The sequence below is a fragment of the Paramisgurnus dabryanus genome, chromosome 1 (assembly GCF_030506205.2).
Source record: "Paramisgurnus dabryanus chromosome 1, PD_genome_1.1, whole genome shotgun sequence".
Lineage (NCBI taxonomy): Eukaryota > Metazoa > Chordata > Actinopteri > Cypriniformes > Cobitidae > Paramisgurnus > Paramisgurnus dabryanus.
This window is the reverse complement of record NC_133337.1, coordinates 24,924,153-24,944,688: the sequence shown is the minus strand read 5'-3', so window position 1 is coordinate 24,944,688 and position 20,536 is coordinate 24,924,153. Positions and strand designations below refer to the sequence as shown.

At 36.4% G+C, this 20,536-nt stretch overlaps 3 protein-coding genes across 3 annotated transcripts; all 3 read right to left on the bottom strand.

Annotated features, from left to right (window-relative positions):
* Window positions 1-2,702: 2,702 nt before the first annotated feature.
* LOC135779316 (histone H2B-like) lies at window positions 2,703-3,331 on the bottom strand. Its single transcript, XM_065290045.2, has one exon. It carries the CDS (start codon window positions 3,148-3,150, stop codon window positions 2,776-2,778), a length of 375 nt encoding a protein of 124 aa, XP_065146117.1. The 5' UTR covers window positions 3,151-3,331; the 3' UTR covers window positions 2,703-2,775.
* A 612-nt stretch (window positions 3,332-3,943) lies between these two features.
* Window positions 3,944-4,292, bottom strand: LOC135752617 (histone H4). Its single transcript, XM_065271114.2, has one exon. The coding sequence runs from the start codon at window positions 4,287-4,289 to the stop codon at window positions 3,978-3,980; it is 312 nt and encodes a 103-aa protein (XP_065127186.1). The 5' UTR covers window positions 4,290-4,292; the 3' UTR covers window positions 3,944-3,977.
* Window positions 4,293-4,933: 641 nt separating this feature from the next.
* Window positions 4,934-5,391, bottom strand: LOC135779308 (histone H2A-like). Its single transcript, XM_065290037.2, has one exon. It carries the CDS (start codon window positions 5,378-5,380, stop codon window positions 4,994-4,996), a length of 387 nt encoding a protein of 128 aa, XP_065146109.1. The 5' UTR covers window positions 5,381-5,391; the 3' UTR covers window positions 4,934-4,993.
* Window positions 5,392-20,536: the final 15,145 nt, after the last annotated feature.

Below are 20,536 nucleotides of genomic sequence, written 5' to 3'. Positions count from 1 at the left end.
CACGCCTGCCCTGTCAAGTGAGAGCGTGAACGCGCATAAGCATTGCTCCGTCGAGTAGAAGTCACCTGTATCACTGCACAGCATGCGACAACTATGTTATAGCAAGATAGTTTGACAAAAGAAGTGAGTTTTTGGATGTAAGAAGAAGAAAACCATATTTAGCTTTCCCTGTTGTAAGACAACAGTGGATGCAGTTCATTTCTCCCGGACAGCAACGTAATTGCGAATGAGTTTGTTTGATCCCTGGCTGCATTTCGGAGAGGACTTCTTTACAAACAAGGCTCAGTTTGACGCCGGATTTTCCACTTGTTTAAAACTAATGAAGCGGTCAAAACTTTAAAAGACCCCGTTTAGGAGTCACAAACACAGGCGTAGGTAATTCAAAATCTCACGTGTTTTGTTTGCAATCGCGCATACGTGCATGTAATGTAAACAACACCAACAACAGCACTTTGTATTGCATTTACAACATTTACATCTTTTAAAACAGGCAAATGCAGTTAAAAACTGGATTATGTTGCTTTTTTATTAAAATAGCGGATAGCAAGGATTAATTACCTGATAGAGACGTCCTGGTGTAATCGTTGCTGCTATTGTTCCTGTTCGTCCATTACTGACTAAGTATCCGATTCTGGATCATATTTATAATGTAGAGCTGGTTATTTATTTTTTTTTTTAAAGTTTTTTTAAAGTTTGATTTCCATCTATGTCGGCTGTAAATCCAAAAGTAGTATCTCAAGCTGCACATACTCGTAACTCTTCGGCTCCACCTACCGCACACCTTCAAGTGTTCGACCTTTTTCGCCAAAAATCGGAAAGGCTGTTTTTTCTTTTATAAATCTGACAAAACGAAAGACTGTTTGGACATATGAATGATGAAATACTACTCTATATATAAGCAAGATTAACATTAGATTGGCAAAAACGTCTTGTGTTATGTCAGCTTTAAGCTGTAACATATAGGGGCGGTTTCCCAGACAAGGATTAAGACTAGTCCTAGGCTAAAATAAATGTAAGAGCTGTCCAAACTAAAAACAACTTGCACTGATATCTTAAATTACATCAGTGTCATAGTCAGTAAAGTTTTTAGTAAGACATGTTTATAATAATATTATTATAAAGAACAAGATAAAACAAAGTATGTATGAAAGATAACGCCTTAAAAAGAATATAGTGTACATATACTGAAATGTGTTACCATGTGTGGTAGATGTGCAAGTATGTGCAGATACTCACTGTTAATAGTGGACATTTTACATGCAATATTTGTATGGTATGTAGGGTGTGCATAATTTTTTTTTCTTCTCGTCCAAGCCCCCCTCTCTCCAAAAAACAAACAAAAAACAACAACAACATTTACTGGAGTACATTTTCATATTCTGTTGCCTTTTAATTAGTTGCTTTCGTTGAATAAAGCTGCAGTCAGAAGGTTGGTAATAATAGTCCACTAAATCCAACAATTTTACCTCGAATACCTTGAAATGGTAAATTGTATATAATTATATCATTTAGACTGGCAAGCGGCTTAATGAGTATTATTATTGGCAAGGAATCGGAATAACGGAATTCATAAAACGACGATTAAACTGTCAAACTTTGTCAGGTCTGTCGAGAGAGAGCAACACTGATGAGTAAAATTACGGTCCGACAGATACTTGTGCACGTTTAGCCGGGTGCTTTGTCAAGCCAACATCAAAGTTAGTTCACAAACTTTAAACATTAGTTATGGTCTTAAAAATGATTCCACTTCTGTTACAATTATGAGTTTAAGAATGTTGTGATTTTGCACCGTAAATTGCTTAATGATTAATAAATATACAAATAAACAAAATTTGTGCAGAAGCAGTCATCGTGAGGTTATATTTATAAATGAGAGTGGTTCAATATTAAACATTCCCTAATAATCTAACTCGTTTGCTTCTTGAATGTACTGTTAGGAACCTTTCAGAAAATGGTAGAAAATACAAACAAACATTGCGCATGTGTGCCCTCTACTGCCTGATAACAGTAATGTTATATTATCTCAGACTTTTCTGTCCACTCCTGGTTATGAAAATCAACCACTGGAAAAAGTGATGCTTTCATTTCAATCCATCTTGGTGTAGTGGTTTTTATAAATTAGCTTATATAAAGTCATAATGTTACAGCATTAAAGCATAAGAGTGACACTTTATAATAACACCGTCAACCTTTACAGTACATACCATACGGCAAATGTCTTTGGCCAAAAATATGTAAATATCTGCCAAATACATTTTGTAAAAAGCAAAGATTAATTAAATACATTTTTAATTCAAAAATATATGGTTTTAACCTAGATATATTAACATGCATTTGTTCCCCAGAAATACATTTTGAAATATATTTCTAACTTTACAAGTTTGTATTAAATGTATAAAATTAAGTATATTTATAATAACTTACAAAGTTCTTCCAACGCAACGTGAATATAAATGCAAGGTTTAAAATGTTGATCATAATCTTTAAGCACAACAAAATAAGCAGAAAATAAATAACCCCAAAACAAAACTAAAGGAAAGGAGATCTTGATAGAAAGGACCAATTACAAACACCCATGAAATAACACACTAGTGGTGATGGTCTTACAGAAGTTACAATGGTTTAAACTGATTTTTAATGATGAAGAGTTCTCTTGAATCGATATTGAAAAATTTAGAAATTCTTTGGATTACACACAAATATCGGAAGCTCTTTTCTAGAAACAGTGGGTGGCTCTTAAAAGAGCCTTTGGGTTCAGATTGGGTACTTTCAGCTTTACTTGGAGCTCGTGTATTTGGTGACGGCCTTTGTTCCCTCAGACACGGCGTGTTTGGCGAGTTCACCGGGCAGCAGGAGACGCACGGCGGTCTGGATCTCTCTCGAGGTGATGGTGGAGCGCTTGTTGTAGTGAGCGAGACGAGAAGACTCACCGGCGATGCGCTCAAAGATGTCGTTGACGAAAGAGTTCATGATGCCCATCGCCTTTGAAGAAATGCCGGTGTCGGGATGAACCTGCTTCAGGACTTTGTACACGTAGATGGCGTAGCTCTCCTTCCTGGACCTCCTGCGCTTCTTTCCACTCTTGGCGGCGCTCTTGGTGACGGCTTTCTTTGAGCCCTTCTTGGGCGCGGGCTTTGCTGGCTCAGGCATGATGATGCTTCAAATCTCAAATGAAACTGAATAATCTTGAGATAGCGTGCAGGGTTATTTATCCCCAGCTCTATGTAAATGTTTAACAAACAGGGCCCGTGCTCTGATTGGCTGTTGAATTGTTGGCCCAACCTCTCAAATGTTTCTATTGGTCAGCTCAGAGTTTGACGGGTCAGAAGGAGAGCCAATGAATGCAGACTTACATTTGAAAGCTCTTCCCCCATCCTCTTCATTGTTCTTTGTTCTCATTTCCCGCTCTTTAACTTGTTTCTCTTTATTTTTTAATATTCGACTTTTTCCTATAATGTGCGCAATCTCCTGTATAATTATTAAACGAATATTATAGAGTGTATAACAGCCAGGCCAGTGCGTTTTTATATCGTTGATAATAATTTTCTTCACAACATCTCTTCACTAATTCATAGCTAAAAACAATAAACGTTTTTATATTTCTAAACGAATTTCTCTGAATTTCGCCTTTGCTCAGATCCTCTTTATATTGCAATTATCTGGACCACAAAAGCGTTTTAAACGCAGAGTTGAACAGCCTCTTAAACCTCGTCAAAACAATCCCAAAGAAAAAAAGAAAATCATTACGAACCGAAGAATTTGAGCTCACTGAAAACACAATAGGTTTCACAGTTTCAATAAATATTTAACAACAAACATGAACAAAAGAACATTGAGCATTTTTTTGAGGAAGGCAACTCAATGAACCACCTTAAAACTTTAAACTTAAGATACATTATTTGAAGGTTCAGCTCTTTATTTGAAAGATTGGGTGGCTCTTAAAAGAGCCGTTGGGTTTTGTTTTTTCTTTTAATCGTTTAACCTCCGAAACCGTACAGTGTGCGTCCCTGTCTCTTCAGCGCGTACACGACATCCATAGCGGTGACGGTCTTTCTCTTGGCGTGCTCGGTGTAGGTGACGGCGTCACGGATAACATTCTCCAGAAACACCTTCAACACACCGCGGGTCTCCTCGTAGATAAGACCGGATATACGCTTGACACCACCACGACGAGCGAGACGACGGATGGCGGGTTTGGTGATACCCTGGATGTTATCACGGAGAACCTTACGATGACGCTTAGCGCCTCCTTTTCCGAGTCCTTTACCGCCTTTGCCTCTTCCAGACATGATGAACTGTGTTTAACGCTAAGTATAATGACTGTAGGGACGACAGTAAGAACTTTTACACTTGCCTACAGGACCTAGTAGAAACACAAAGGAAAAGGCGGCGCTAGAAGTCACGTGTTTACTTTCCCTCGCTGACCCGCCATCCCCAAAGCCTTTGATTCATGTGACTTCCAAAAATAACGTGTATATATACACACACATATATACATTTATGTGTATTGACATGAGAATGTGACAATTATAATGGTTCCCATTAAAATACCAATAAGAACCATTAGCTTTTACCATTACAACCACTACACTGTAGTGTGTTTGGGCCATATTCCATTTGAACAAATACAATTCCCAATAAAATCAATAGAAATTCTGTGATGGTGTCTATAGTTTTTTTTAGCAGGATAATGTTGCATTGGTCGAGAAACATTTAGTGAAGAAACTTAAGGCCCATCTCAGAGGTTGTTTAGTCGTAAGATTCGGATTGACTTTAATTTACAATTATGATTAATTAGATTGGCTTATGATGTTCACCGCATTAAATCCTGTTGAACCAAGAAACGTTGTAGGCCTTCGCGTTACTTTTTAAAAATTCGTATCCGTGATGGAGGACATTGTCATTAAAGTTTGTCAAAGTTCAGTTTGCTCTTTTATGGATCGAGTGGGTGGCTCTTAAAAGAGCCTTTGTGTTTAAGTGAACTTGTGTTCGTTTATTTGGTCTTGGCGGGCTTCTCGGTCTTCTTGGGCAACAGCACAGCCTGGATGTTGGGCAGCACGCCGCCCTGAGCGATGGTCACACCGCCCAGAAGTTTGTTCAGCTCCTCGTCATTGCGCACCGCCAGCTGCAGATGACGGGGAATGATGCGAGTCTTCTTGTTGTCACGAGCGGCGTTTCCGGCCAACTCCAGGATCTCAGCGGTCAGATACTCGAGCACTGCGGCCAGATAGACGGGAGCACCGGCACCGACACGCTCAGCATAGTTGCCTTTACGGAGAAGTCTGTGAACACGACCGACGGGGAACTGCAGTCCAGCTCTGGATGAGCGAGTCTTGGCCTTCGCTCTCGCCTTACCGCCGGTTTTACCTCTGCCACTCATTTTAGTTCTGATCTAACTAACACAAACTCAGGAGAGAAATGTAAGTCCTGCAGCTGGAGCCTCTCGTATTTAAACCCGTCTGTCAGTCGCCTATTGGTTGGATTCTGTTAAACCTGTAAACCAATCAGTAAACTTCCCTCCAAACTTCAACCCCACCCCACAGTCTGTCTCCATCATACTAAAAATGATATGAAGTTCGTTTAAGCCTCGAGAAAATTAACTGCAGACACTTCTTTGTAAATACAGGTACGCATTTAATCAAACAGATTCATCATAATAACAGATAAAAACACTTTCATTGTACTGATATCGCATTCAAATACTGTTTTTAGTTACATTGTTCTACTCTTACTTTAACAGACAGGAGCAATAATGAGAAATCACCGATAATTTATGCAGAAATGTCAGATCATCCCACACTGCCTGTATGATCTTGATGGAAACACATCCACATCCAGCCTTCAGCCCACAGAGACAGCACCTGACGCTGTTATAAAAGCAGGTTAGCTGTTCTTCTGATAGCAGCTGAAGATGTTTATTTATTAGTGTTGATACTCAGCACAACATCAAAACTTAAAAGGTTTTTTGCACTGTTGCACAAATTTTATGAAACACTAGTAACCCGGTGCTAAAAAAATACACTGAAATGTTTGAACTGCGGTACATAAACTCTCAAACATCATGAGACAGTTCTTTTTCTGTGATGTTTATCTTCTCACAGCATGATCCTGCTGCTCAAATCTTGCTTATAGTTTTTTTTTATTACAGTAAACAAGCCCACCTTGCCCTGTTAGGAATGCAACTATTCTGTCACATTTAACAACAATATCAGTTTCTGCTAAACTAAAGTTTTTAGCCATCTGAATAACACAGAATAAAAGTGATAAATAAATAATACTGAATAAAAATAATATTTCAGTCACTATGATTCCTTCAAAATATTTATTTATTTTAGCACAAATATTTCCATAGTTTCTCCACCAAACAAATCAAAGTTGTTAATGGATTAGTCCATTTAAAAAAAAAAAAAAAAATCCAGATAATTTACTCACCACCATGTCATCCAAAATGTTGATGTCTTTCTTTGTTCAGTCTTGAAGAAATTATGTTTTATTATTTTTCTCATTTTAATGGACCCCAACACTTAACACTTAACTCAACACCTGACAGTTTTTTTTAATGGAGTTTCAAAGGACTATAAACAATCTTATACGAGGCATAAGGGTCTTAACTAGCAAAATGATTGTCATTTTTGGCAAGAAAAAAAAATGGACTTTTAAACCACAACTTGATGCGCCAGCGCGACCTCACGTAATACGTCATCACATCAAGAGGTCACAGAGGACGAACGCGAAACTATGCCCCAGTGTTTATAAGTCCGCTTTACTTCAAACTTATTTTTTCAGCCAACATACCATTGATGCATAAATTTAACAGATTAATAAAACTAATACAGAGTTGCATCTCATTGGCTGAGGATTTAACAGTGTATTATGGGTAATTGTTGTTTTAGCACCCTCTTGCAGGAGTGTAGCACCATTAGATAGGTATGTGAGTAAAAATTGGCCAAGTATGAGTCAACAAACTTGTTCTGATATATTTTAGAACAAAACAAACACACGGTTTGGAATGCAACATTGCATTTAAAATATGTTTGTGATATGTTTAATAAACTATAAAAAAAAGGTCTATATGATGAGTTGTATTAAGCAGCTACACTTTGATTGATTGATTTGGTGTTATGGACTTATTAAATCCTAATTAAAGGGGTGGAGTTTTTAAAAAGGCATTATTCAAAATATTTGTCATCATTCATTAATTTTCATTAATGTACATTTAACTAAATTTTATTTGTTGACTCTACTAAGGTTCGTTGGCTTAACTAAAACTTATTTGTAAAATGAACTAAATTATTGTTTGTTGAGATTACTTAAATAAATTGCGTGGATCTGTTAACATAATATTTTTAATTAAACGCAACATTTAAACATTTTTACACAATAGGGCAAAAACAGCCACTAACAATAAATGAGGGAGAAAAAAACTGATGCTACACAAAATCTAAAAATGCTTCAAAGCCAATGTTTTTACCAATCTTTGACATGCCCAAGACTGTGAAAATGGTTTTAAAAATCCAGGTTAAAATAAATTTTTATATTGAAAATTTGTAATTTTGTGTGTGTTTTTTCCCCAAATCAGTGACACCACTTATAAACTTGGCAATTTAAGTATTAAAATCATGGAATTTTTGTGACGATTTGGTAGTTTTAATTAGTAAACTGTAGTAAACCATTATACTGTGGTTGATTAACAGATTTATAAAAAAAATATGGAAAAAATATTGATCTGATACATTTTTATAGCTGTTGAATTTAGTGGATGTTTTCATTCACTAACAACACGAAAGGGTAGTAAATTTGCCCACGGTATATTGTTGAGTTTTTGAAAAAATTTCAAAGCATTTTCTTAAAATATATGTAAATATAAGTTTTGTCACCAAAAATCATTCAATTTGATAAAAAAGAGGGAAAGTTATGGCCAAATTAAGAGTAAAAAATAACCTTGCAGTGGATGAAAACATCCCCAACAACACATAAGGGTTAAGTTCTTAAATACACAATATCTGCTACAATTAATTATCACCAAAATGTTAAATTAAAGTAAACCTTACAACCTGCAATTGTTAAATATGTATGTAAGTTTAGATTTAATAGCAGAAGTCAAAGTTGAACAGTTCACTGCAACACAGCCACAGTTTTACTTGTGTACACTGTCCAAAATAAAGGTACGAAGCTGGGGCAGTACCCTTTAAAAAAAGGTCCTAATATATACCATTTAGGTACAAATATGTACCTTAAAGGTACATTTTGGCAGTTCAAAGTACTAATATGAACTCTTTGGGTACAAAGGTGTACCTTTTTGAAAGGGTACTGTCCCAGTGACAACTTTTGTACCCTTATTTTTGAGAGTTTATGTATTAATTATTTGAAAGGGTTAAAGGTCATAACTATATGATAAACTTTACAGATGTGATAACTGTTATAAGGTTTCCTTTCCTCAGCATCTCCTTCACAATTCTTAAGGTGGTGTTGATACAATGTTGAGTTTTCATCCAAATCATCACTTTGGTTGAGATGTTAAACTAGCATTTAAAATTTGATGAAAGCTGAGAGCGCATTGAATGAATGCATCTACATTCCTAAACGGACTCAACTTGAATCAGTAGTCTTTTTTTGTTGTTGTTTTGACTGAGTTAAGTCGGGTATAAACTGTGCAATGGTTCTTAATTTACTTTATTTTGAGTCAGGACGAATTTCTGCTTTGTCATACAGTGTACGGGGGGAAACAATATGGCAACCGATTAACCTCCGCCCAGCGATTGGATCGTCAGATGAATAATTTTGACAGACCTTGTGAGGATGTTTCACAAGGTTAGTAGTAGAAGTCAAGTCACACCCTAACAACCAGATCGTATAGTCAATGTCGTGAGCTTTGGCTTTACATTGCAGTCGATTCATTTGTAAAGTGAGGATTGGTATTTAACAAAAACAATTCTGAACTCACAGCGTAGGCCCAGATTAATGCCAAATGTATTATACTGGAAGTCACATGTAGGTCAAATATTAGTAACAAGTTTCCTTAGTTATCTTAGGGCTCTCTTACATAAGCTTTTTCTCCAGCACTATCTTCATGTCTCAGCTACCTTTTCTTTTACTATAAATTGGTGTTTGTGGAGTCGTTTAATCCTCCTCTGGTGAGATCTTGTTTTGCAGTTGATTTTAAGCTGTCATTTTAGTTTCATTTGTGTTAAATATTTTGAAAGTGAATTTTTTTTTTGAAAACAACATCATTACAGCAATTAAGGGCCATTAACATTGTGATGACATTTTAACATTTGCTACATGAACATTGATTTAACATGGTTTTATTGGTTTCTTGCTGTCTGGGTTATCCTTTGGTGAGAAAACATTTCCATCTGGTTGCAGTCTCCAAGTCAATGTTGTGTTTTTCATCCCATGATCCTCCAGTTTCTGCTTTATCTGATGAATAAAATCAATCCTTCATTACTGAATTCTGCTGTTAGACATAAATAATATATCTGTCTAGATTAACAACACTAAAAAAATAAATTTTTACAACACAGTGAGACTGAATATGAGACACCTTGACAAAAGCTATGAGAGAATATGACAAAATATCTATTAATTTAGTCAATTTAACTTGCTTTTAAATACCTTAACAAGAGATAAGTTGTTATTTATAAAATATAGTCAATATATGTCAACCTCATTTAATCAGTTATAACAACTTACCTCTAGTCAAAATAAATAACAGTAAGTTAAAATGACTTGTAAATTTTAGTTGATAAAAATTAAGGCAAAAAGTAAATTGTATATCCTATCAAGTAATCATGCAGGGCAACTGACTATTCAGCTTTCTGAAAATGAGTCTATTTATATCGCAGCATCTAAAAAGTAAGTGTTCAGTTCCAGAGCTGTCATAAAATGTTTGAATAATATAATTTAAATAGTTTACATCCCTTAACCTTTTCTTCCAATTTATTTCAGCAGTTTATACTTTTTGGTAAAAAAATAACAAATTAATTAGAGAGAGTACACAAAAATCAGTGTTCAAACAGTGCGTTTTGTTGAAGATGGTGCTGCATAATAATAAAGGTTATGGCTTACCAACTGTAAGATGCTATCCAACAGTGCAGGGTCATTCAGATTGTTGCCAGATTTGACCTCAACCTTCACAATCTGTTTTTTTGACTCCGCTAAAAACAACAAAAGTTGAATTAATTATTGGCTACTGAAATTGTATAGAATAACAATAAACAAGTTTTTTTTAGAAACAGTTTAACTCTTTCCCCGCCAGCTTTTAAAAAAAAGTTGCCAGCCAGCGCCAGCATTTTTCATGATTTTCACAAAAGTTTAATGCCTTCCAGAAAATGTTCTTCTTTAAATATATAAACAAACAATATATCAGATGAAAGAACAGACCCTCTGCTTTCAAAAAAAACCGTTTCATCCTACCTTCATTAGTTCTCTCACTTTCTTGGCCGTAATTTTTTTTTTCAAACTTGACCAGGTTCGACCAAGCACATTCCCCCCACACCCACGCATAGAATTGTGGAACATAACGATGAAGGTAGCTCCGGCTGTTTAACAGTCATCGATCCCAATTTACTTCATTCAAGCTGTTTAATTTCATCTTCTTAATTGGCTTTATTGTCTGTGGGACATCCTTAACTAGACTCTCAATCATCTCGTGTTCAGTGTGAAAGGACCATTTGTCAATTAGGCTGCATGGTTATACTTGATATTAAGAAGGTTTTTGTCGATCGGATCAAAAGTTGACAAGAGAGACACATTCCGATTACACCACTTATTTAAATCGGTCTCTTTTGTCCACTTTTGTCTGTGGGCGAGTCCCTCTGCTTTCATTTAAATGTGACTGGGAGAAATGACGGGTTTAAATTGACGCAAACCAGTATTATGTCAGAGTCCGCCAATGTATATGTATATTTAAGAGATTTCTCAGATATTTCAAAACAATGATAAAAAAGCTGGTGCAACTTTCACACGCTCACAAAATGAAACTAATGAAAGACAAGGAGAGCAGGCACTATAGTTTTATCAATAAAAGCTATAATCAATAAAAAAGAGCGCTGTACACTGTGTGTTTGGGCTAAAAGTCAGAAACGATGTATAACATTGTGCTCAGTACATCACATTAGATAAATGGGTGGAGTATAGGGGGTCTCTTGTGGCTGTTCAAACACATTTGACAGTGGATGAACACAAAACGTTTTACACCTCCTTTACACCTGTGTTTAGGGTCGTCAACTTGTGATCTGATTGACGAAAACACATCTTAATACCAGGTGTAATCAGCCCCTTTGTTTCACTTTGCTTTTTCTGTTGTGGGAGCATTTACTCAAGTATAATTGAAGTGATTCTAACAAGGGAACCAAGTTTTTTCAGTATCTTCAGCAGTGCAGTATTTGTCTTTGTAAAACTATTATTAATAATGACAGCCATCAATTATTTTTAATTTCTGCGACATTATGTAATCCAGAGTTGAGTTTAAAAAGAATAAAGTCTGAGACAAATCTTTCTTTCTTTCTTTGTGTTGTTATACGTAATAGTTTTGAATGTCATTGGTCATTAGCATATATTATAAAAACCTAAACTTACTATCCATGCAGATGAAAGGAAAGGTTGTTGCACAATATTCATCTACTATCAGACCCCTGGCATCTGCAGCACCACAAGGTTGGTTCAACCCGCCAATGTTAGGGTCTCCAGGTTCCCATTTAATGGAGGATGTTGAGACATTTGATCTATCTGACCACTTCCACGAGTCCCTAAACAGACCAATCCATACTTCAGGGATCAAATGTGCTATCATCACTGTTGTCAGCAGGTTATTCTCAGCTTGAGTCCGAATGGTTGCCAGATCTGTGTACTGTTGTCTGCAGTAGATCTGAGCTTCAGGCCAGGTCTTCATTTCGTTGATTAAAACAAACCTATTTGTTCCTGTTTGAGTTTCTATGAAAAGATGAAAATCAAAGAATTACATTACATTTTTACACTGTGTAACTTTCATTAAGTAGGTACATCGCTCCCAAGGTCTGATTAAGATTAGTATTGTGTTCATTGTTAAATGATTGCTAGTCTAGACCAGTCGTATGTAAACAGTGTGAGTGACACGCCCTAATCCCACCCCCAACTTGATTGACAGTTTTATGTTCAGGCATTGGAAACGTGAATAAAAAGGGAATAGCAATTTCAATTGAGTTTTTGCATGCTCCGTACGCAACACCAGAGGTAGTGAAATAGCAAATGGTGAATTTCTATTAAGAATTAAATAGAGCAGGGTAGTAACTCGAAAAACACAGGAAATTGTTTGTGGCTGCATCTGAAATTTCATACTTTGACAGTAGGTACTCAATTAGTTGAATTACCTACTCATGAAGCGTTAAAACAGTAGGTTGTAAATTGTATAGTATGAATAAATTTGACGTACGTTGTCATAACAACAAGTTAGTCGTTAAATGGAATGAGGTTAAGGGGCTCTCCACACACGGAGATGCGAATCACTGTTAACGTATACATTTTTTATCGTATTGGTGTTTCGTCCACACGGATCCGGAGTTTTGGGAGACTGGAACCGCTATTTTTTGAAACCGGGTCCTAAAGTGGATAAATCTGAAATCGACACCCTTGCGGTTTCGTGTGTACAGCCAATCCGTATATTTTGTGAAGCGAAAACGTCATCACATCACGTGTCGGCAGCATCACATGTAACAGCAACAACAATAATAATGGCGGACAACATGATTGTGTTCGTGCTACAGAAGCTCCTAAGCCTACTAGCTTTATTACATAAAAATCTATTGCTTCTATGCAATTGTGGTGAGCAACAAGCGATAATGGACAACACCATACGCCACATGCTCTTAGATCCACCACGGATCACCACGGATCCCGCTTTTGCTCTTGAAGTTGTTGCGTTTGCCATCACTTCTTCTTCTTCGTTCGTATACAGCGCGCAAGGTTATGCGCATGCTCAAAGTCTTCTTCTCCGTGTATAGTGTATATCTGTGGCAGAATTACAGCGCCCCATACTGGTCTGGCATAAATACTACACCGCTTTCAGTCGGTTTCAGTGGTTTCGTGTGTGCGCAGATATTTCTTGAGATGATGCCGTGTTTACGGATTATTTTTTTTAGAACGAGGAAAAAAATGATCACATAGGGAATGCACCGGCTTCGTGTGGACAAAGCCTAAATAAGTGCAATTTAAATACAAGGCACAACTGTTTAATATACAGTATGTATTTGCATGTGAATAGAGCTGCTTTACCACTTTCAGGCTTTTTTGAATAAAACAACACCCATGTGTTTTCTTCGTTGGATAACTCCTCTCCTAGGGGATCATGGGATAGCAAAGTGTCCATTGAATTAACGCTTCGGGACTTACCAAAAGTAGTAGGTCATCCGGCTACTTTTTAGCCTACTGTTTTTGGGAATACTATGAATTTGGACGTACTACTTGCCTACTACTATCCGCATATTATATATTATGGAAGTAGGTGGTTCTGGATGCAGCCTTTGTCTTTAAAGCATAACTAAACCCCTGGTCAGAGTCTGACTCCACCCACTGGCAATATTTGAAAAATGCAAGAAAGGTGGACACATCCCAACGGAGATAGAGGGGACGAACTAAGTGTGTGGTGAGATCGTAACAAGGGCATGATGATCTTGAACCTGCTTACGTCACGAGTCATTTTTTGGACCCACCATCCAATAGGAAAATTCAACTGCAGTAGCCACCGTTCAATCTGAAGAGGGCAGCACTCAGACATTTTTACATCATATATTGTAGTATTGAAACACTTTATATCCAAATTTCAAAAACTTACTAAAATCAATGAACAGCACTAATAAATCATCATTCTTACAGATCATTAACTAAAAGAAGTTGGTTTAGGGTTTAGTTACTCTTTAAGGGAGACGTCCAGAATGTGTACTGCTAAGGACCTTTAGGATAAAGGTTGCTTAGCTGTGGTAAAGGAAACAAGTAGCCCTGATGAAGAAGCAATGTGACTCATTAAAACTACACTGTAAAGCCGTGTAAGTTAACCATACATAAACCAACTGCCATAAAGGTTACCCTGACTATAAACATATGAACAAATGTCATAGGTTTAATAAACTTTGAAAAAATCTTTTCACTCAGAGGCCACAGTTTTGTTTTCATCACAATACACGACCCATTCTATTAACGCTACAGCGAGGTAAACAAGTCTTCAATCAGTAAAATAATGTGAAGCAGAAGATGAGAAATATAAATGCACACAGACAGTAGGTGGCGCTATCTGGTCTTGACATCTGCATGCCATTAACCCTTTACCCGCCATTGACGAGTTAACTTGTCAATTAAGAGAAAACGCTTCCCTGCCAACGACGAGTATTTCCGGCTTTCCACGATACTGCTATTCTCCACCAGGTGGCTCTTCTGCAAGTTATAAAAACCCAGAAGTATCGCCCTAGGCCAGTGCTTCCCAATCCTGGTCCTTGAGCACCCCCTCCTAAAAAGGTTTAGATGTCTCCTTCTTTAACACACCTGATTTAAATCATCAGTTTGTTAGGGAGACATGTTTACCATTTTGGAAGGAGGCTGATAAGTTGAATCAGATGTTTTAAATAAGGTGACATTTAAAACTTTTTGGGAGTGGGTGCTCAAGGACCAGGATTGGGAAGAACTGTCATAGACCAAACAGATGTATGTCCTGTAAGTTTTGAGGATCACTCTGCATCTGATCTCTTCCAAAAGTCCTTCACAAAATTTTGAGCAAAAAGCTGAGATAATTCCATTTTTGTGTTTTTGAAGAAAACTCCCCATATTTGAGAGATGATAAAAAGAGAACCAATGAAGGTAGGATGAAACGTGTTTTTTTTAAAGCAGAGTCTGGGTCTGTTCTTTTGATTTGATTCATAAGTCTTAAAAAAGTGAAGCCTCTGGCTCTTTGATCGCCCCCTGGTGGATAGCTGCAGTACAAGTCATAAACTCTGCCTTCAAACGAATGGGACTTTGCTCTAAAAAAAAAAATATTTTCACTTCCAATAAAAGTTTCTGAAAGATGGTTTTGGTCCTTTCAGGTAGTTGTTATCACGCTGATATATGTTCAAGTGTTCATTTTTGTGATAAGTTTCAATTTAGCTATAGAAAAGGGGTGTGTCGTTATGATTGGCGTGGTTGAATTGGGCATGCGAGCATTTGGGTGGAAGTTTGATACCGCAGCTCCGCCTCTGGCTCAACGGACGATTCCTTCTGTCTATGCCTTGGCTCCGAACTGAAGTTTTTTACGTAACATGGCGGTGACCATGGTTGGACATTTTTGGCTTCAATTCATTACAATGGAGGGAGGCGACGTCGCATCGTCCATCTTTTTTTACAGTCTATGTTTGATTGTATGTTTACATATTTCTTCATAGTCGATGTACCCTTTAAATAACTTCAATAATCCACTTTAGGTGAACTGACTTTGTATAAACTGTTATAGAGGATTTGTTTATTTAACTTGAATCAATCTTGGTTAACCTAATAATGCAACTGGGACAAGAGATTACTCTCCTTTATAAAGTTTATCCTGATCAATATACAAGAGATTTTATTCATATTTGTTTAATAAATGCATCCACTACTCAGAATATTTGTATTGTTGGGTTGTGTTTGCATCATTTCTTACCATTGAAGCAAATAAAGGGAAATAGCGTTATGCATTGCCTATCTTGCCATCCCAAAATACTTGATGACATAACGCATTGCTGTTTCCCATCATGATTGTTAGGTTCTCCAATACACCAGTAAGAGTATGTAATGTTCTCATCTTGATAAGACCACCGCAAGGTATTAATGTCATTGTACAGTCCAGTCCAGGCCAGTGAACTCATTGTATTGTATTTTACTATTTCTTGTAGACGTGTCCAGTTTTCATTGCTTTGAACAGTGGCCAGATCAATGTGATTCTGTCTGCAGTAAGCTTGTGCATCATACCAGGTCTTCATCTTCTTGATCATAATATACCCGTAATGACATGAGATGCTCTGGGTGAACAGACAAAGTCCTGATGAGAGAAAAGATAGAAAGAAACGGAGATGTGTTGAATTGAGGGCCAGCTTGACATTTTTTAAGCAGCAAGATGACTCTGTTCAGATGCATTAACTGAGTCAAGTTGGGTCAACAAGTCGTTTTTCTGCACATTCTGGAACAAGGATGCAGACACATGTTGAGACAGAAACAAACTTTTTTATTCTAACGATAATGCTGTTAATGCTGCTATTTAAATGCTGTTACGCTGGTAGTTTTCTTCCTGTGAGCTTACCAATGAATAAATAAAATCTCAGGTTGTGCTGACAACCTCACTGAAGGTCTACTGAATCGATGTAATACTTCAAACTTTGTATGTTTTGATGCTACTAAGGTTTCATCCTCATTTGGTATCATTGGAAAGGTAACTGTGTTATGGGTAAAAAGGTCTAATTTCTATACTTTTAAGATTCCCAAAGTTTAGGTTTTAGGGCAAAATCTGCACTCCTGCTAGAGGTGTGTCCTCCTGAGGAGTCTGAGCTGCCAGGCACATTCTCCTAGTCCTGAACTAGTTAACTGCAGCCTGATGACATTAAACAAGCAGTACAAATCCCGTTTGCATATTTCATTTTTTTTTTGCCTAAATCGTCACTGTTTGATACCATGGCCGTAACCACGTCTTGAACATTCGGGAGATCAACAGTAAAGATTACTTGCCCATGCTTTGCAAACTAAAACAAATGCGTTTCAGTTTACTGCCATAAATGACACGTTTTGGAATACAACGTCTATATGTTTGCCTTTTTCTATACAGAAACTGTAAATAATATAATGCCAACAATAAAGTTTTCCATTCTTTATTCCTGAGCTTGACCCCACAAAATTTCTGTAAACACCGCCATCACTAGACACACACACACACACACACACCTGGAATAAGCCAGTGCAATCCAATTTGTATATGGAAAACACAAATCAGCTAGACAATAAGAACCATTCAGTGATGTTTGCTTTTAGAAATGGATATATAACGTAATTTAATGCTGAAAATGGCAAACATGTTGAGAAAGAGAGAGACAGCTAAGAGATGATGAATACAGTTTAATAGTCATGACACAGGTTCTTAGCAACTAAAATATACATCATTACATTATTTACTTAGACTAATGTTGCTTCAAAACATAACAGCTTTTAATTTTCCTATCAGGAACTAAAGAGTCCTGTATGATTTATTTCATATTTGTCATATTTAGAATCAGTGCAGGATGATGTTAGTTTATAAATTGGGCTATGTATGCTACAGTATGTTGAGATTTAAGTGGAAAGTAAGAAATATTATTTATATCACGTAAAAGACAATCTGTTTTCATATAAATTGTTAGTATTCCTACAGTAAACTTTTACTAAACATATAGTATACATACATTTTTACGCAATAATAAATAAATAATAATGAATAGGACCAACAAAACATTCAGGTCTAAACATATTTATATTAAAAATACATTTCTTATTTTGGGGGGGGCATAGATGTTAAAAGCCATTACAGTAGATTACATTTCTGTTTTTCTCTTTTTGTTTGTCATGACATTGCTTTATTGTTACTTTTAACAATTGTTGCAATTAAATGCAATATGCCAAAATGTACTCGAAACGTTTTAATAACCAACTTTTCTTCATTATTAGACTTTTATTTATAAACATCTTCAAATCAAACAATATTTAAATATCACGAGACACAATAAAGTCGATTGACCCAAACCAGCAGTAATCTATAAAAAACAACACTGACCTGAGAACAGCAGCAGATGAATCGATCTTTCCATGATATAATCGATCTGAAACATTGAAGACAACATCATGACAAACACATATGAACACAATGACTGAGTGCACACAAGTCAATGATAACAAGAAAATCTTCATGTTTACCTGAATCAACAATCACGACTGAACATCAAGCGGTCTTTGTTTTTTCAGTCTCTACATATTGACTTTTATTTCCTATACGACTTTATGCAAAACCTGTTTCACTTGGGGGCGGCAGTGGCTCAGTGGTTCATGAAGGTTGTCAACCAATCGGAAGGTTGGTGGTTCAATCCCCGGCTCCACCTGACCAAGTGTCGATGTGTCCTTGAGCAAGACATCTAACCCCAGCTGCTCCAGACGAGCTGGATGGCACCTTACAAGGCCAACACTGCCGCCGGTGTATGCATGAATGTGAGGCAACACTTGTAAAGCGTTTTGGACGGCCATTGGTCTGTGAAAGTGCTATATAAGTTTATTTACTTGGAGATACGGAGACAATTTAGATTTTATTGGCAATGAGACAAATAACAGATTTTACATCCAGAAAGCACAAATACATCTAAATACAAATGTATTAAAGCATTATTTTCATGAAGAGCAAAACTACCTAAGAAAATAATACAATTCAGTGAATTTGTGTTTAAAGGGACGCAACACTTTTTTGAAAATATGCTCATTTCCAGCTTCCCTAGAGTAAAAAAAATAGATTTTTACCATTTTGAAATCCATTCATTCATCCATTTCCAAATCCATGATCTCCAGGTTTGGTGGTACCACTTTTAGCATAGCTTAGCATAATCCATTGAATCTAATTAGACCATTAGCATCAAGCTAAAAAAACAACCAAAGAGTTTTGATATTTTCCTATTTAAAACTTGACTCTTCTATAGTTACACTATGTGCACGCAGACCGATGTAAACATTAAAAGTTGTGATTTTCTAGGCCGATATGGAACTATACTCTCATTCCGGCGTAATAATCAAGGACTTTGCTGATGTAACATGGCTGCAGGAGGCGCAATGATATTACCCAGCTGAAAATAGTTCTCTGCTATTGAAAGTAACCAAGGGCACTATTTTCTTTGCTTGTTTACAAATTCACTTAAATTTTATATTTTTTTGCCTAAAAACCAGACTCATTTTGCTCATCAAGAAAATGCATCATGATTTAAGAATGTTTAGATATTTGTACTAAAAACTAAAAATACAAAAAATACTAAGAAAGTCATTTTCATTAAACAGTACATCAGTTCCATCCATTTAATAAGGTTTTAGAGGTAAATGTTACTCTTTAAGTATAAAAAACTCAGTGCTAAGGACCTATATTTCTTTTTTATATAATGTTATATAATTATATTATATAATGTTTTCTTGCATGCTACACAAACACTATGACTCTCATCATTACACATTTACTGACACAGGTGCAATAGATTTACATCTGAGGCAAATTCCCAATGTAAATGATATGAATTACAGCCACCGGGAAATAAACAATCCTTCGCTTAAGTTCACAAGAAAAAAACAGCGTGCATCTCAGTTCGAAAGCTGTATCTTTGAAGGCTGCAGCCTCTGATATCCACAAAGCGAACTGAAATGAGACTTGGCTCTTTCTTTACGTCATTCCAGCATCTACGGCTATATTAATGGCGAGTATTTGTAAATGTATACACAAGTTAATTCAGACACAGGTTGGGGGAAGGACAATTTGACATCTCCACTTTGCCTAACTTGTATGTTTTTGGCCTGTGGCAGGAAACCGGCGCACACGGAGTAAACCCACGCTGACACAGGGAAAAACCTATTTAATTAATTTCAATATTTTATGATATTATGTCCAGTATGGTTTTAAGAGCTTTAACATGTTGGACCATGTAGTGATTGCACATTTTTAATAAAAATCTTAATCTTTCAGCTAAAGATAGGAAGTCATGTGCATTTGGGATTGCATACGGCTGAGTTAACGACGAGAGAAATTTCCATTTTTCATTACTAAATTCTGCATATTGTGCGAGTTATATTACAAAAAAATCAAGTGATAGCAGACAGCAGAAAATGCTTTTCCACATAAACCTCAATGTTTTTCAGTGATGATCATCAAACAAAGTCTTGGAATTGCCTGGGCAATATATTTTCATCTCTATGAGATTATTTGAATGTACAGCCTTGGATTGTAAACAAAATCTTAATGGAAATCAGTACCAGAATCTCAAACATGAAGAGACAGATTTTACATAAAAGCCTACTCATCATGATTTGTGTAGGAAATTAAAACCAAAATGTAAACTTTGATCTTGTGAGCTTCAGTCCTGACTGTTGATGCAGGTAAACCAGAATGTTCTTCTGTCATTATTCATACAAATATATATTTTTTAAATGTGTTGGTCTGATTCAACATGTTTTTTTCTACCAAAAAGTTAAAAGTCAAATCTGTAGATTGGTTAAATCATTTGTAAATATAATCACAAATGAGTTGCCGGAGCAAAAGTTTTGAACTTAGATTTTCAAAGTTAAAATGATCATATGCATTGCAAAATAATCTGACAACCAACTTTCATTGTGATAACATACATAGCCTGGTAATACCATCCTCTCCTACTTCACTTTGCTTTGTAGACAGAGTCTGGCTGGGCATAACTGACAATCATTTTTGTTCTCGTGGGAGGGGCTTGTCTGAAGTTAAAATCATTAGTGTAAACGTAAGCCATTCACAAAACGGTTGCTTATGAAGTGGGTTATTTGCTGA